Here is a 17,685-nt window from a genome sequence, read left to right as displayed (position 1 = left end):
TTTCTTTCTCTCTCTCTCTCTCTCTCTCTCTCTCTTTCTTTCTCTCTCTTTACATTTACATTACATTTACATTTAAGTCATTTAGCAGACGCTCTTATCCAGAGCGACTTACAAATTGCGACTTACAACAAATTGGTGAATTCACCTTCTGACATCTTTCTTTCTTTCTTGCTTTCTCTCTCTTTCTCTCTCTCTTTCTCTCTCTTTATTTCTTTCTTTCTCTCTCTCTTTCTCTCTCTTTCTTTCTTTCTTTCTTGCTTTCTCTCTTTCTTTCTTTCTTTCTTTCTTTCTTTCTTTCTTTCTTTCTTTCTTTCTTTCTTTCTTTCTTTCTTTCTTTCTTTCTTTCTTTCTTTAGGAACCACGGTATTAAATTAGATTCAGTGATGTTATCGTAACAGTGCTGTAATGTAATTTGAGTTTATTTTGTTATGGGAGCATCATTACATTATATTTATTTTTCCATGAGCGCCCCCCCACACACACACACATCTCCCTTCATTGCTGTTTTGAGTTTAACGCCCCCATCTCGAGCTCAACCCCTCCTCTTCATTGCTGTGTTGAACTCAACCCCCCTCCTCTTCATTGTGTGTGTGTGTATGTGTGTATGTGTGTGTGTGTGTGTGTGTGTGTGTGCGTGCGTGCGTGCGTGCGTGCGTGCGTGTGTGTGTGTGTGTGTGTGTGTGTGTGTGTGTGTGTGTGTATATATATATATCCGGTTGGTAAATGTTGCAGTGTCACTTCAAGTCTCAGGATAAATAGGTTTTCTGGCAGTGAGTCGCAGGCCATTGAAATGAGGTCATAACAGCCCTCCTTGTAATTGGGTTTGATGGCTCCAGATCCCCCAGGGGAGTCACAACCATGAGACCATGAGACCAAGCTTTATATAGATCAGTGTAATAATAGCAGGCCTATTAAACATCATAATGAAACAGGCCTATTTACTGCATGCAAAAGTGTAAATGACAATTAACATAAGTCCTTACCAACTACAAGTCACAAAGGGAAACAGGTAAATGACTGCTTGGCCTGACTATTAGGGGCCTAAATCCCACACAAACAAAACAGAGGTGAGGACCAACCTGCCCGTTTAAATACCTGACCATAGACTTAGACAGACGGCACTCATACCACAAGGGCCATCTGTAATCACGTGACCATAGAGGTGGGTAGAGAGCGATCACCAATCAAGGAATTTTGTTCATTTAGGGCTCTTAGTAATAGCTGTCTGTTTGGTACTGTCTGGTCTGTCTGGTACTGTCTGGTACTGTCTGGTCTGTCTGGTACTGTCTGGTGCTGTCTGGTCTGTCTGGTCTCTCTGGTACTGTCTGGTCTGTCTGGTACTGTCTGGTCTGTCTGGTCTCTCTGGTACTGTCTGGTACTGTCTGGTATTGTCTAGTACTGTCTGGTACTGTCTGGTACTGTCTGGTATTGTCTGGTACTGTCTGGTCTGTCTGGTCTCTCTGGTACTGTCTGGTACTGTCTGGTACTGTCTAGTACTGTCTGGTACTGTCTGGTATTGTCTGGTCTGTCTGGTACTGTCTGGTCTGTCTGGTCTCTCTGGTACTGTCTGGTACTGTCTAGTACTGTCTGGTCTGTCTGGTACTGTCTGGTACTGTCTGGTCTGTCTGTCTGCAGTAAGGAAATCCATTCTTCCCATTCTGTGTATCTAGGAGACCCTGTAGACATCCCATCATCTGTGTATCTAGGAGACCCTGTAGACATCCCATCATCTGTGTATCTAGGAGACCCTGTAGACATCCCATCATCTGTGTATCTAGGAGACCCTGTAGACATCCCATCATCTGTGTATCTAGGAGACCCTGTAGACATCCCATCATCTGTGTATCTAGGAGACCCTGTAGACATCCCATCATCTGTGTATCTAGGAGACCCTGTAGACATCCCATCATCTGTGTATCTAGGAGACCCTGTAGACATCCCATCATCTGTGTATCTAGGAGACCCTGTAGACATCCCATCATCTGTGTATCTAGGAGACCCTGTAGACATCCCATCATCTGTGTATCTAGGAGACCCTGTAGACATCCCATCATCTGTGTATCTAGGAGACCCTGTAGACATCCCATCATCTGTGTATCTAGGAGACCCTGTAGACATCCCATCATCTGTGTATCTAGGAGACCCTGTAGACATCCCATCATCTGTATATCTAGGAGACCCTGTAGACATCCCATCATCTGTGTATCTAGGAGACCCTGTAGACATCCCATCATTAGTGTATCTAGGAGACCCTGTAGACATCCCATCATCTGTGTATCTAGGAGACCCTGTAGACATCCCATCATCTGTGTATCTAGGAGACCCTGTAGACATCCCATCATCTGTGTATCTAGGAGACCCTGTAGACATCCCATCATCTGTTTATCTAGGAGACTCTGTAGACATCACATATATTGAAATATCTGGATTTAAAGATTCCATTCAGAGTGCAGTTCATATGGATAAATGACCCCCTATTCCCTACATAGTGCACTACTTTTGACCAGAGCCCTATGGCCCCTGGTGCACTATGTAGGGAATAGGGGGCCATTTGGGACACATTCTCTCAGTTTGTTCTCATCTCCTGAGAAATGGAAAGTGAGGTCATGAAGGTGCCTGGATGGGAGATCATCTGAGAGAGTTTTGTTCTCTAGGTGTGTGTGAGCGTGTGTGTGAGCGTGTGTGTGAGCGCGTGTGTGAGCGAGTGTGTGAGTGCGTGTGTGAGCGCGTGTGTGAGCGCATGTGTGTGAGCTTGTGAGTGTGTGGGTGAGCTCTAAGCTTAAGCCTCTCCCCTGACAGACCATTAATAACCCAGAACTGAAGAATGCAGTTCTCTCTCAGTTCTCTTTCCATTCCTCTTCAATTCTATCCTCTTTCCCTCAGACAACGTCTCCCCCTTTTCTTCAAATATTCATCACCTGTGTCATCATCGCTCCTCTCTTCCACTTTATTTTCCTCTCAGCCTCACTCCTACACCAACTCTGTGACTTCTGTCTCTCTCTCTCTGTCATCCTCTGTGTCCTCTGTCTCTCTCTCTCTGTCATCCCCTGTGTCCTCTGTCTCTCTCTCTGTCATCCTCTGTGTCCTCTGTCTCTCTCTCTGTCATCCCCTGTGTCCTCTGTTTCTCTGTCATCCCCTGTGTCCTCTGTCTCTCTGTCATCCCCTGTGTCCGCTGTCTCTCTCTCTGTCATCCTCTGTGTCCTCTGTCTCTCTCTCTGTCATCCCCTGTGTCCTCTGTCTCTCTGTCATCCCCTGTGTCCTCTGTCTCTCCCTCTGTCATCTTCTGTGTCCTCTGTCTCTGTCATCCCCTGTGTCCTCTGTCTCTCTGTCATCCCCCTTGTCCTCTGTCTCTCTCTGTCATCCCCTGTGTCCTCTGTCTCTCTGTCATCCCCTGTGTCCTCTGTCTCTCCCTCTGTCATCCTCTGTGTCCTCTGTCTCTGTCATCCTCTGTGTCCTCTGTCTCTCTCTCTGTCATCCCCTGTGTCCTCTGTCTCTCTGTCATCCCCTGTGTCCTCTGTCTCTCCCTCTGTCATCCTCTGTGTCCTCTGTCTCTCTGTCATCCCCTGTGTCCTCTGTCTCTCTCTGTCATCCCCTGTGTCCTCTGTCTCTCTGTCATCCCCTGTGTCCGCTGTCTCTCCCTCTGTCATCCCCTGTGTCCTCTGTTTCTCTGTCATCCCCTGTGTCCGCTGTCTCTCCCTCTGTCATCCCCTGTGTCCTCTGTTTCTCTGTCATCCTCTGTGTCCTCTGTCTCTCTCTCTGTCATCCCCTGTGTCCTCTGTTTTTCCGTCATCCTCTGTGTCCTCTGTCTCTCTCTCTGTCATCCCCTGTGTCCTCTGTCTCTCTGTCATCCTCTGTGTCCTCTGTCTCTCTCTCTGTCATCCCCTGTGTCCTCTGTCTCTCTGTCATCCCCTGTGTCCTCTGTCTCTCTGTCATCCCCTGTGTCCTCTGTCTCTCTCTCCGTCATCCCCTGTGTCCTCTATCTCTCTATTAAAGTTGAATGGAAACACTCATTGTGGGTTTAAAGATTACAGTTAGAGTTAGAGATACCATTAGAGTCAGATTCTAGTTCATAGAGATACCATTAGAGTCAGATTCTAGTTCATAGAGATACAACCTGTAGTGACTGCCGTGTGTAGTCACTACAGGTGACTACACACGGCAGGGTAGCCTAGTGGTTAGAGTGTTGGACTAGTAACCGAAAGGTTGCAAGTTCAAACCCCCGAGCCCCTGAACATGTAGTTAACCCACTGTTCCTAGGCCATCATTGAAAATATGAATTTGTTCTTAACTGACTTGCCTAGTAAAATAAAGGTCAAATAAATTAAAAATTGAAAAAGATTCTAGTTCATAGAGATTCCATTAGAGTCAGATTCTAGTTCAGATAACATTAGAGTCAGATTCTAGTTCAGATAGATACCATTAGAGTCAGATTCTAGTTCAGATAACATTAGAGTCAGATTCTAGTTCAGATAACATTAGAGTCATGCTAGAGACTGGGTGTCTCACACCTTTGAGGATGATGGAGAATGTGACAGTATGTTTTCAAACAGGGTTGATAGCGTTACCAAATATCTACAGTGTGAGAGATGCCAATCAATAAGACTGAAGCATCTTCTAACTGGTGACACATCTTTCCTTCTGACCTCAGCTTCCTGTGTTTTGACCCCTGACCTCTGTGTGCTGCCACATCTAAACTCTAACTTCCCCTGCAGATGACCCAGTCCCCACGGGCGGAGCCGCAGCAGGGTCAGCTCATAGGGAGTTTCGATGAGAAGGCGTACCTGTTGGAGAAACAGCTGAAGGCGGGAGACGACCCTTACAGAGACCACGCCTTCAACCTGGCTGAGAGTGACCGACTCGGCTCCGAACGGGCCATCAGAGACACACGACACTACAGGTGACTACACACAGACCGACTGGGCTTCTAGCGGGCCATCAGAGACACACGACACTACAGGTGACTACACACAGACCGACTGGGCTCCTAGCGGGCCATCAGAGACACACGACACTACAGGTGACTACACACAGACCGACTGGGCTCCTAGCGGGCCATCAGAGACACACGACACTACAGGTGACTACACACAGACCGACTGGGCTCCTAGCGGGCCATCAGAGACACACGACACTACAGGTGACTACACACAGACCGACTGGGCTTCTAGCGGGCCATCAGAGACACACGACACTACAGGTGACTACACACAGACCGACTGGGCTCCTAGCGGGCCATCAGAGACACACGACACTACAGGTGACTACACACAGACCGACTGGGCTCCTAGCGGGCCATCAGAGACACACGACACTACAGGTGACTACACACAGACCGACTGGGCTCCTAGCGGGCCATCAGAGACACACGACACTACAGGTGACTACACACAGACCGACTGGGCTTCTAGCGGGCCATCAGAGACACACGACACTACAGGTGACTACACACAGACCGACTGGGCTCCTAGCGGGCCATCAGAGACACACGACACTACAGGTGACTACACACAGACCGACTGGGCTCCTAGCGGGCCATCAGAGACACACGACACTACAGGTGACTACACACAGACCGACTGGGCTCCTAGCGGGCCATCAGAGACACACGGAGCTACAGGTGTCGTAAAAAGTTATAAAAGCAACCATATGTTAGTGTTTATGATGGTGTTGCCTTTATGTGCAGGGTGAACGGGACAATATGCACAGTAGGTGTGAATACTTTACTAAAACAATGTTTCTTCTTAAATGTTTGTAGATGTGCCTCCGTGAATTACGATGCTAACCTTCCTCCTACGAGCATCATCATCACCTTCCACAATGAAGCTCGCTCCACCCTGCTCCGCACCATCAAAAGGTAAGGAAGCGTTTTGTGCCTTTCACAATGAAGAATCGACCCTCCGACTTAATGCTTAACTCTCCGTGTTTAATGCTGCCTTTTCTCTCCCTCTCCCAGTGTCCTGATGAGGAGCCCTCCCTCTCTGATCCAGGAGATCATCCTGGTAGACGACTTCAGTTCCGACCGTGAGGCCTCTCTTCTTGTTCTCAGTCCTCCTCTTTAAATAGTCTCTAGTCTTTACACGGCTCACACCGTGAGGCCTCTCTTCTTGTTCTCGGTCCTCCTCTTTAAATAGTCTCTAGTCTTTACACGGCTCACACCGTGAGGCCTCTCTTCTTGTTCTCAGTCCTCCTCTTTAAACAGTCTCTAGTCTTTACACGGCTCACACCGTGAGGCCTCTCTTCTTGTTCTCAGTCCTCCTCTTTAAACAGTCTCTAGTCTTTACACGGCTCACACCGTGAAGCCTCTCTTCTTGTTCTCAGTCCTCCTCTTTAAATAGTCTCTAGTCTTTACACGGCTCACACCGTGAGGCCTCTCTTCTTGTTCTCAGTCCTCCTCTTTAAATAGTCTCTAGTCTTTACACGGCTCACACCGTGAGGCCTCTCTTCTTGTTCTCAGTCCTCCTCTTTAAATAGTCTCTAGTCTTTACACGGCTCACACCGTGAGGCCTCTCTTCTTGTTCTCGGTCCTCCTCTTTAAATAGTCTCTAGTCTTTACACGGCTCACACCGTGAGGCCTCTCTTCTTGTTCTCAGTCCTCCTCTTTAAATAGTCTCTAGTCTTTACACGGCTCACACCGTGAGGCCTCTCTTCTTGTTCTCAGTCCTCCTCTTTAAATAGTCTCTAGTCTTTACACGGCTCACACCGTGAGGCCTCTCTTCTTGTTCTCAGTCCTCCTCTTTAAATAGTCTCTAGTCTTTACACGGCTCACACCGTGAGGCCTCTCTTCTTGTTTTCAGTCCTCCTCTTTAAATAGTCTCTAGTCTTTACACGGCTCACACCGTGAGGCCTCTCTTTTGTTCTCAGTCCTCCTCTTTAAATAGTCTCTAGTCTTTACACGGCTCACACCGTGAGGCCTCTCTTCTTGTTCTCGGTCCTCCTCTTTAAATAGTCTCTAGTCTTTACACGGCTCACACCGTGAGGCCTCTCTTCTTGTTCTCAGTCCTCCTCTTTAAATAGTCTCTAGTCTTTACACGGCTCACACCGTGAGGCCTCTCTTCTTGTTCTCGGTCCTCCTCTTTAAATAGTCTCTAGTCTTTACACGGCTCACACCGTGAGGCCTCTCTTCTTGTTCTCGGTCCTCCTCTTTAAATAGTCTCTAGTCTTTACACGGCTCACACCGTGAGGCCTCTCTTCTTGTTCTCGGTCCTCCTCTTTAAATAGTCTCTAGTCTTTACACGGCTCACACCGTGAGGCCTCTCTTCTTGTTCTCGGTCCTCCTCTTTAAATAGTCTCTAGTCTTTACACGGCTCACACCGTGAGGCCTCTCTTCTTGTTCTCGGTCCTCCTCTTTAAATAGTCTCTAGTCTTTACACGGCTCACACCGTGAGGCCTCTCTTCTTGTTCTCGGTCCTCCTCTTTAAATAGTCTCTAGTCTTTACACGGCTCACACCGTGAGGCCTCTCTTCTTGTTCTCGGTCCTCCTCTTTAAATAGTCTCTAGTCTTTACACGGCTCACACCGTGAGGCCTCTCTTCTTGTTCTCTGTCCTCCTCTTTAAATAGTCTCTAGTCTTTACACGGCTCACACCGTGAGGCCTCTCTTCTTGTTCTCAGTCCTCCTCTTTAAATAGTCTCTAGTCTTTACACGGCTCACACCGTGAGGCCTCTCTTCTTGTTCTCAGTCCTCCTCTTTAAATAGTCTCTAGTCTTTACACGGCTCACACCGTGAGGCCTCTCTTCTTGTTCTCAGTCCTCCTCTTTAAATAGTCTCTAGTCTTTACACGGCTCACACCGTGAGGCCTCTCTTCTTGTTCTCAGTCCTCCTCTTTAAATAGTCTCTAGTCTTTACACGGCTCACACCGTGAGGCCTCTCTTCTTGTTCTCAGTCCTCCTCTTTAAATAGTCTCTAGTCTTTACACGGCTCACACCGTGAGGCCTCTCTTCTTGTTCTCGGTCCTCCTCTTTAAATAGTCTCTAGTCTTTACACGGCTCACACCGTGAGGCCTCTTCTTGTTCTCGGTCCTCCTCTTTAAATAGTCTCTAGTCTTTACACGGCTCACACCGTGAGGCCTCTCTTCTTGTTCTCGGTCCTCCTCTTTAAATAGTCTCTAGTCTTTACACGGCTCACACCGTGAGGCCTCTCTTCTTGTTCTCGGTCCTCCTCTTTAAATAGTCTCTAGTCTTTACACGGCTCACACCGTGAGGCCTCTCTTCTTGTTCTCAGTCCTCCTCTTTAAATAGTCTCTAGTCTTTACACGGCTCACACCGTGAGGCCTCTCTTCTTGTTCTCAGGCCTCCTCTTTAAATAGTCTCTAGTCTTTACACGGCTCACACCGTGAGGCCTCTCTTCTTGTTCTCGGTCCTCCTCTCTAAATAGTCTCTAGTCTTTACACGGCTCACACCGTGAGGCCTCTCTTCTTGTTCTCGGTCCTCCTCTTTAAATAGTCTCTAGTCTTTACACGGCTCACACCGTGAGGCCTCTCTTCTTGTTCTCGGTCCTCCTCTTTAAATAGTCTCTAGTCTTTACACGGCTCACACCGTTCTCGGCCTCTCTTCTTGTTCTCGGTCCTCCTCTTTAAATAGTCTCTAGTCTTTACACGGCTCACACCGTGAGGCCTCTCTTCTTGTTCTCGGTCCTCCTCTTTAAATAGTCTCTAGTCTTTACACGACTCACACCGTGAGGCCTCTCTTCTTGTTCTCGGTCCTCCTCTTTAAATAGTCTCTAGTCTTTACACGGCTCACACCGTGAGGCCTCTCTTCTTGTTCTCGGTCCTCCTCTTTAAATAGTCTCTAGTCTTTACACGGCTCACACCGTGAGGCCTCTCTTCTTGTTCTCGGTCCTCCTCTTTAAATAGTCTCTAGTCTTTACACGGCTCACACCGTGAGGCCTCTCTTCTTGTTCTCGGTCCTCCTCTTTAAATAGTCTCTAGTCTTTACACGGCTCACACCGTGAGGCTCTGACAATAAACCTGCTCTCTCTGTGAGATCCCCGTTCGTTCTCTTTCCGTCTCTACTCTTTACGAGTCTCTTTACAAGATGTTCAGAGCTGATTCTCTCTATTTCTGTCTGTGTGTTGACCTTGTGTGTTGACCTGTCATGGAGAAATACATGAAGAGACAGATGGGGAGACCATCAGAGGGGGAATAAAGAGGACGTGTTCAGAGATTTAGACTGGAGCTTGGTCAAGGGATGTATCTAGGATCTGTTGTCGCAATAGATTGGGTCATTTAATTAACGTCAGCCAGGAGAATGATATGACCTCACTCGGAACACACTATCAGTCACACACACACACACACAGGTAGGCTAGGTAGGCTAGTTGAGAACACCTTTATTTAACCAGGTAGGCCAGTTGAGAACACCTTTATTTAACCAGGTAGGCTAGTTGAGAACACCTTTATTTAACCAGGTAGGCTAGTTGAGAACACCTTTATTTAACCAGGTAGGCTAGTTGAGAACACCTTTATTTAACCAGGTAGGCTAGTTGAGAACACCTTTATTTAACCAGGTAGGCTAGTTGAGAACACCTTTATTTGACCAGGTAGGCTAGTTGAGAACACCTTTATTTAACCAGGTAGGCTAGTTGAGAACACCTTTATTTAACCAGGTAGGCTAGTTGAGAACACCTTTATTTGACCAGGTAGGCTAGTTGAGAACACCTTTATTTAACCAGGTAGGCTAGTTGAGAACACCTTTATTTAACCAGGTAGGCTAGTTGAGAACACCTTTATTTAACCAGGTAGGCTAGTTGAGAACACCTTTATTTAACCAGGTAGGCTAGTTGAGAACACCTTTATTTAACCAGGTAGGCTAGTTGAGAACACCTTTATTTAACCAGGTAGGCTAGTTGAGAACACCTTTATTTAACCAGGTAGGCTAGTTGAGAACACCTTTATTTAACCAGGTAGGCTAGTTGAGAACACCTTTATTTAACCAGGTAGGCTAGTTGAGAACACCTTTATTTAACCAGGTAGGCTAGTTGAGAACACCTTTATTTAACCAGGTAGGCTAGTTGAGAACACCTTTATTTAACCAGGTAGGCTAGTTGAGAACACCTTTATTTAACCAGGTAGGCTAGTTGAGAACACCTTTATTTAACCAGGTAGGCTAGTTGAGAACACCTTTATTTAACCAGGTAGGCCAGTTTAGAACACCTTTATTTGACCAGGTAGGCTAGTTGAGAACACCTTTATTTAACCAGGTAGGCCAGTTGAGAACACCTTTATTTAACCAGGTAGGCTAGTTGAGAACACCTTTATTTAACCAGGTAGGCTAGTTGAGAACACCTTTATTTAACCAGGTAGGCTAGTTGAGAACACCTTTATTTAACCAGGTAGGCTAGTTGAGAACACCTTTATTTAACCAGGTAGGCTAGTTGAGAACACCTTTATTTAACCAGGTAGGCTAGTTGAGAACACCTTTATTTAACCAGGTAGGCTAGTTGAGAACACCTTTATTTAACCAGGTAGGCTAGTTGAGAACACCTTTATTTAACCAGGTAGGCTAGTTGAGAACACCTTTATTTAACCAGGTAGGCTAGTTGAGAACACCTTTATTTAACCAGGTAGGCTATTTGAGAACACCTTTATTTAACCAGGTAGGCTAGTTGAGAACACCTTTATTTAACCAGGTAGGCTAGTTGAGAACACCTTTATTTAACCAGGTAGGCTAGTTGAGAACAAGTTCTCATTTGCAACTGCGACCTGGCCAAGATAAAGCATAGCAGTGTGAACAGACAACACAGAGTTACACATGGAGTAAACAATAAACAAGTCAATAACACAGTAGAAAAAAAGGGTCTATATACATTGTGTGCAAAAGGCATGAGGAGGTAGGTGAATAATTACAATTTTGCAGATTAACACTGGAATGATAAATGATCAGATGGTCATGTACAGGTAGAGATACTGGTGTCCAAAAGCGCAGAAAAGTAAATAAATAAAAACAGTATGGGGATGAGGTAGGTGAAAATGGGTGGGCTATTTACCGATAGACTACAGCAGACTAGATAGACTATGTACAGCTGCAGCAGAAGGTCCTTTCTAGTAAAACATATATTTTCAAACATGAGTTTAGGAGTCAGGGTTTGGAACAGACACCTCTCAGTAGATATAACATGTAGTTTAGGAGTCAGGGTTTGGGACAGACACCTCTCAGTAGATATAACATGTAGTTTAGGAGTCAGGGTTTGGAACAGACACCTCTCAGTAGATATAACATGAGTTTAGGAGTCAGGGTTTGGAACAGACACCTCTCAGTAGATATAACATGTAGTTTAGGAGTCAGGGTTTGGGACAGACACCTCTCAGTAGATATAACATGTAGTTTAGGAGTCAGGGTTTGGAACAGACACCTCTCAGTAGATATAACATGTAGTTTAGGAGTCAGGGTTTGGGACAGACATCTCTCAGTAGATATAACATGTAGTTTAGGAGTCAGGGTTTGGGACAGACATCTCTCAGTAGATATAACATGTAGTTTAGGAGTCAGGGTTTGGGACAGACACCTCTCAGTAGATATAACATGTAGTTTAGGAGTCAGGGTTTGGGACAGACACCTCTCTAGATATTTACATTTACATTTAAGTCATTTAGCAGACGCTCTTATCCAGAGCGACTTACAAGTTGGATATAACATGTAGTTTAGGAGTTATTGCCTTGGATTGAATTAGAACATACTTTATCATGAAGTAATTAAATGTCCTACATTAACAGTAAATTAACCGTGGCGGTTGGACAGCAAATTACACTACTTCAGTAGAAAAGCCATGAAGGGCCCTTCTTTTGAGCAGAACCCTATGGGCCCTAGTGCACTATGATGGGCCCTTCTTTTGAGCAGAACCCTATAGGCCCTAGTGCACTATGGTGGGCCCTTCTTTTGAGGAGAAACCTATGGGCCCTAGTGCACTATGATGGACCCTTCTTTTGAGCAGAACCCTATGGGCCCTAGTGCACTATGAAGGGCCCTTCTTTTGAGCAGAACCCTATGGGCCCTAGTGCACTATGAAGGGCCCTTCTTTTGAGCAGAACCCTATGGGCCCTAGTGCACTATGAAGGGCCCTTCTTTTGAGCAGAACCCTATGGGCTTAGTGCACTATGAAGGGCCCTTCTTTTGAGCAGAACCCTATGGGCCCTAGTGCACTATGATGGACCCTTCTTTTGAGCAGAACCCTATGGGCCCTAGTGCACTATGAAGGGCCCTTCTTTTGAGCAGAACCCTATGGGCCCTAGTGCACTATGAAGGGCCCTTCTTTTGAGCAGAACCCTATGGGCCCTAGTGCACTATGATGGACCCTTCTTTTGAGCAGAACCCTATGGGCCCTAGTGCACTATGAAGGGCCCTTCTTTTGAGCAGAACCCTATGGCCCTAGTGCACTATGAAGGGCCCTTCTTTTGAGCAGAACCCTATGGCCCTAGTGCACTATGAAGGGCACAGGGGGCCATGTGGGTCGAGCAACATTCTGCAGACCAGGAAGCTCAGGGGAGGACTGTTGTCTTAATCACTAGAGAACTGTTGTCTTAATCACTAGAGGACTGTTGTCTTAATCACTAGAGGACTGTTGTCTTAATCACTAGAGGACTGTTGTCTTAATCACTAGAGAACTGTTGTCTTAATCACTAGAGGACTGTTGTCTTAATCACTAGAGGATTGTTGTCTTAATCACTAGAGGACTGTTGTCTTAATCACTAGAGGACTGTTGTCTTAATCACTAGAGAACTGTTGTCTTAATCACTAGAGGACTGTTGTCTTAATCACCAGAGGACTGTTGTCTTAATCACTAGAGGACTGTTGTCTTAATCACTAGAGGACTGTTGTCTTAATCACTAGAGGACTGCCCTTAATCACTAGAGGACTGTTGTCTTAATCACTAGAGGACTGTTGTCTTAATCACCAGAGAACTGCCCTTAATCACTAGAGGACTGTTGTCTTAATCACTAGAGGACTGTTGTCTTAATCACTAGAGGACTGCCCTTAATCACTAGAGGACTGTTGTCTTAATCACTAGAGGACTGTTGTCTTAATCACTAGAGGACTGCCCTTAATCACTAGAGGACTGTTGTCTTAATCACTAGAGGACTGTTGTCTTAATCACCAGAGAACTGCCCTTAATCACTAGAGGACTGTTGTCTTAATCACTAGAGGACTGTTGTCTTAATCACTAGAGGACTGCCCTTAATCACTAGAGGACTGTTGTCTTAATCACTAGAGGACTGTTGTCTTAATCACTAGAGGACTGTTGTCTTAATCACTAGAGGACTGTTGTCTTAATCACTAGAGGACTGCCCTTAATCACTAGAGAACTGTTGTCTTAATCACCAGAGGACTGCCCTTAATCACTAGAGGACTGTTGTCTTAATCACCAGAGAACTGCCCTTAATCACCAGAGAACTGTTGTCTTAATCACCAGAGAACTGCCCTTAATCACCAGAGGACTGTTGTCTTAATCACTAGAGGACTGTTGTCTTAATCACTAGAGGACTGTTGTCTTAATCACTAGAGGACTGTTGTCTTAATCACTAGAGGACTGTTGTCTTAATCACTAGAGGACTGTTGTCTTAATCACTAGAGGACTGTTGTCTTAATCACCAGAGAACTGCCCTTAATCACTAGAGGACTGTTGTCTTAATCACTAGAGGACTGTTGTCTTAATCACTAGAGGACTGTTGTCTTAATCACTAGAGGACTGTTGTCTTAATCACTAGAGGACTGTTGTCTTAATCACCAGAGAACTGCCCTTAATCACTAGAGGACTGTTGTCTTAATCACTAGAGGACTGTTGTCTTAATCACTAGAGGACTGTTGTCTTAATCACTAGAGGACTGTTGTCTTAATCACTAGAGGACTGCCCTTAATCACTAGAGAACTGTTGTCTTAATCACTAGAGGACTGTTGTCTTAATCACTAGAGGACTGCCCTTAATCACTAGAGAATTGTTGTCTTAATCACCAGAGGACTGCCCTTAATCACTAGAGGACTGTTGTCTTAATCACCAGAGAACTGCCCTTAATCACCAGAGAACTGTTGTCTTAATCACTAGAGGACTGTTGTCTTAATCACTAGAGGACTGTTGTCTTAATCACTAGAGGACTGTTGTCTTAATCACCAGAGAACTGCCCTTAATCACTAGAGGACTGTTGTCTTAATCACTAGAGGACTGTTGTCTTAATCACTAGAGGACTGTTGTCTTAATCACTAGAGGACTGTTGTCTTAATCACTAGAGGACTGTTGTCTTAATCACTAGAGGACTGTTGTCTTAATCACTAGAGGACTGTTGTCTTAATCACTAGAGGACTGTTGTGTTAATCACTAGAGGACTGTTGTCTTAATCACTAGAGGACTGTTGTCTTAATCACTAGAGGACTGTTGTCTTAATCACTAGAGGACTGTTGTCTTAATCACTAGAGGACTGTTGTCTTAATCACTAGAGGACTGTTGTCTTAATCACTAGAGGACTGTTGTCTTAATCACTAGAGGACTGTTGTCTTAATCACCAGAGGACTGTTGTCTTAATCACTAGAGGACTGTTGCCTTAATCACTAGAGGACTGCCCTTAATCACTAGAGGACTGTTGCCTTAATCACCAGAGGACTGCCCTTAATCACTAGAGGACTGTTGCCTTAATCACTAGAGGACTGCCCTTAATCACTAGAGGACTGTTGCCTTAATCACCAGAGGACTGTTGCCTTAATCACTAGAGGACTGTTGCCTTAATCACCAGAGGACTGCCCTTAATCACTAGAGGACTGTTGCCTTAATCACTAGAGGACTGCCCTTAATCACTAGAGGACTGTTGCCTTAATCACCAGAGGACTGCCCTTAATCACTAGAGGACTGTTGCCTTAATCACTAGAGGACTGCCCTTAATCACTAGAGGACTGTTGCCTTAATCACCAGAGGACTGCCCTTAATCACTAGAGGACTGTTGCCTTAATCACCAGAGGACTGCCCTTAATCACTAGAGGACTGTTGCCTTAATCACTAGAGGACTGTTGTCTTAATCACTAGAGGACTGTTGTCTTAATCACTAGAGGACTGTTGTCTTAATCACTAGAGGACTGTTGTCTTAATCACTAGAGGACTGTTGTCTTAATCACTAGAGGACTGTTGTCTTAATCACTAGAGGACTGTTGTCTTAATCACTAGAGGACTGTTGTCTTAATCACTAGAGAACTGTTGTCTTAATCACTAGAGGACTGTTGCCTTAATCACTAGAGGACTGCCCTTAATCACTAGAGGACTGTTGCCTTAATCACCAGAGGACTGCCCTTAATCACTAGAGGACTGTTGACTTAATCACTAGAGGACTGCCCTTAATCACTAGAGGACTGTTGCCTTAATCACCAGAGGACTGTTGCCTTAATCACTAGAGGACTGTTGCCTTAATCACCAGAGGACTGCCCTTAATCACTAGAGGACTGTTGCCTTAATCACTAGAGGACTGCCCTTAATCACTAGAGGACTGTTGCCTTAATCACCAGAGGACTGCCCTTAATCACTAGAGGACTGTTGCCTTAATCACTAGAGGACTGCCCTTAATCACTAGAGGACTGTTGCCTTAATCACCAGAGGACTGCCCTTAATCACTAGAGGACTGTTGCCTTAATCACCAGAGGACTGCCCTTAATCACTAGAGGACTGTTGCCTTAATCACTAGAGGACTGTTGTCTTAATCACTAGAGGACTGTTGTCTTAATCACTAGAGGACTGTTGTCTTAATCACTAGAGGACTGTTGTCTTAATCACTAGAGGACTGTTGTCTTAATCACTAGAGGACTGTTGTCTTAATCACTAGAGGACTGTTGTCTTAATCACTAAAGGACTGTTGTCTTAATCACTAGAGGACTGTTGCCTTAATCACTAGAGGACTGTTGCCTTAATCACTAGAGGACTGTTGTCTTAATCACCAGAGAACTGCCCTTAATCACCAGAGAACTGCCCTTAATCACTAGAGGACTGTTGTCTTAATCACCAGAGAACTGCCCTTAATCACTAGAGAACTGCCCTTAATCACCAGAGAACTGTTGTCTTAATCACTAGAGAACTGTTGCCTTAATCACTAGAGAACTGCCCTTAATCACTAGAGGACTGTTGTCTTAATCACTAGAGAACTGTTGCCTTAATCACCAGAGAACTGCCCTTAATCACTAGAGAACTGCCCTTAATCACTAGAGGACTGTTGCCTTAATCACTAGAGGACTGTTGCCTTAATCACTACAGGACTGTTGTCTTAATCACCAGAGAACTGCCCTTAATCACCAGAGAACTGCCCTTAATCACTAGAGGACTGTTGTCTTAATCACCAGAGAACTGCCCTTAATCACTAGAGAACTGCCCTTAATCACCAGAGAACTGTTGTCTTAATCACTAGAGAACTGTTGCCTTAATCACTAGAGAACTGCCCTTAATCACTAGAGGACTGTTGTCTTAATCACTAGAGAACTGTTGCCTTAATCACCAGAGAACTGCCCTTAATCACTAGAGAACTGCCCTTAATCACTAGAGGACTGTTGCCTTAGTCACTAGAGAACTGCCCTTAATCACTAGAGGACTGTTGTCTTAATCACTAGAGGACTGTTGCCTTAATCACCAGAGAACTGCCCTTAATCACTAGAGAACTGCCCTTAATCACTAGAGGACTGTTGTCTTAATCACCAGAGGACTGTTGCCTTAATCACCAGAGAACTGCCCTTAATCACTAGAGGACTGTTGCCTTAATCACCAGAGGACTGCCCTTAATCACTAGAGGACTGTTGCCTTAATCACTAGAGGACTGCCCTTAATCACTAGAGGACTGTTGCCTTAATCACCAGAGGACTGCCCTTAATCACTAGAGGACTGTTGCCTTAATCACTAGAGGACTGCCCTTAATCACTAGAGGACTGTTGCCTTAATCACCAGAGGACTGCCCTTAATCACTAGAGGACTGTTGCCTTAATCACCAGAGGACTGCCCTTAATCACTAGAGGACTGTTGCCTTAATCACTAGAGGACTGTTGTCTTAATCACTAGAGGACTGTTGTCTTAATCACTAGAGGACTGTTGTCTTAATCACTAGAGGACTGTTGTCTTAATCACTAGAGGACTGTTGTCTTAATCACTAGAGGACTGTTGTCTTAATCACTAGAGGACTGTTGTCTTAATCACTAGAGGACTGTTGTCTTAATCACTAGAGAACTGTTGTCTTAATCACTAGAGGACTGTTGCCTTAATCACTAGAGGACTGCCCTTAATCACTAGAGGACTGTTGCCTTAATCACCAGAGGACTGCCCTTAATCACTAGAGGACTGTTGACTTAATCACTAGAGGACTGCCCTTAATCACTAGAGGACTGTTGCCTTAATCACCAGAGGACTGTTGCCTTAATCACTAGAGGACTGTTGCCTTAATCACCAGAGGACTGCCCTTAATCACTAGAGGACTGTTGCCTTAATCACTAGAGGACTGCCCTTAATCACTAGAGGACTGTTGCCTTAATCACCAGAGGACTGCCCTTAATCACTAGAGGACTGTTGCCTTAATCACTAGAGGACTGCCCTTAATCACTAGAGGACTGTTGCCTTAATCACCAGAGGACTGCCCTTAATCACTAGAGGACTGTTGCCTTAATCACCAGAGGACTGCCCTTAATCACTAGAGGACTGTTGCCTTTATCACTAGAGGACTGTTGTCTTAATCACTAGAGGACTG

The 17,685-nt window shown here is 45.3% G+C and overlaps 1 protein-coding gene across 1 annotated transcript in view; it reads left to right on the top strand.

The window, feature by feature from the left end:
- LOC135533016 (polypeptide N-acetylgalactosaminyltransferase 16-like) overlaps nucleotides 1-17,685 on the top strand; it is a gene marked incomplete at its 3' end in the record, with an annotated part of 54,963 nt that overhangs the window by 10,017 nt on the left and 27,261 nt on the right. The window contains exons 2-4 of the mRNA XM_064960418.1: nucleotides 4,713-4,897; nucleotides 5,756-5,854; nucleotides 5,954-6,021. Of these exons, the coding sequence (XP_064816490.1) occupies nucleotides 4,713-4,897; nucleotides 5,756-5,854; nucleotides 5,954-6,021 (352 nt within the window). The remainder of the gene's footprint in view (nucleotides 1-4,712; nucleotides 4,898-5,755; nucleotides 5,855-5,953; nucleotides 6,022-17,685) is intronic.

This window comes from Oncorhynchus masou, unplaced genomic scaffold (genome assembly GCF_036934945.1).
Source record: "Oncorhynchus masou masou isolate Uvic2021 unplaced genomic scaffold, UVic_Omas_1.1 unplaced_scaffold_2157, whole genome shotgun sequence".
Lineage (NCBI taxonomy): Eukaryota > Metazoa > Chordata > Actinopteri > Salmoniformes > Salmonidae > Oncorhynchus > Oncorhynchus masou.
Note: the sequence above shows the minus strand (reverse complement) of the source record. Positions and strands in the feature narration are given on the sequence as shown.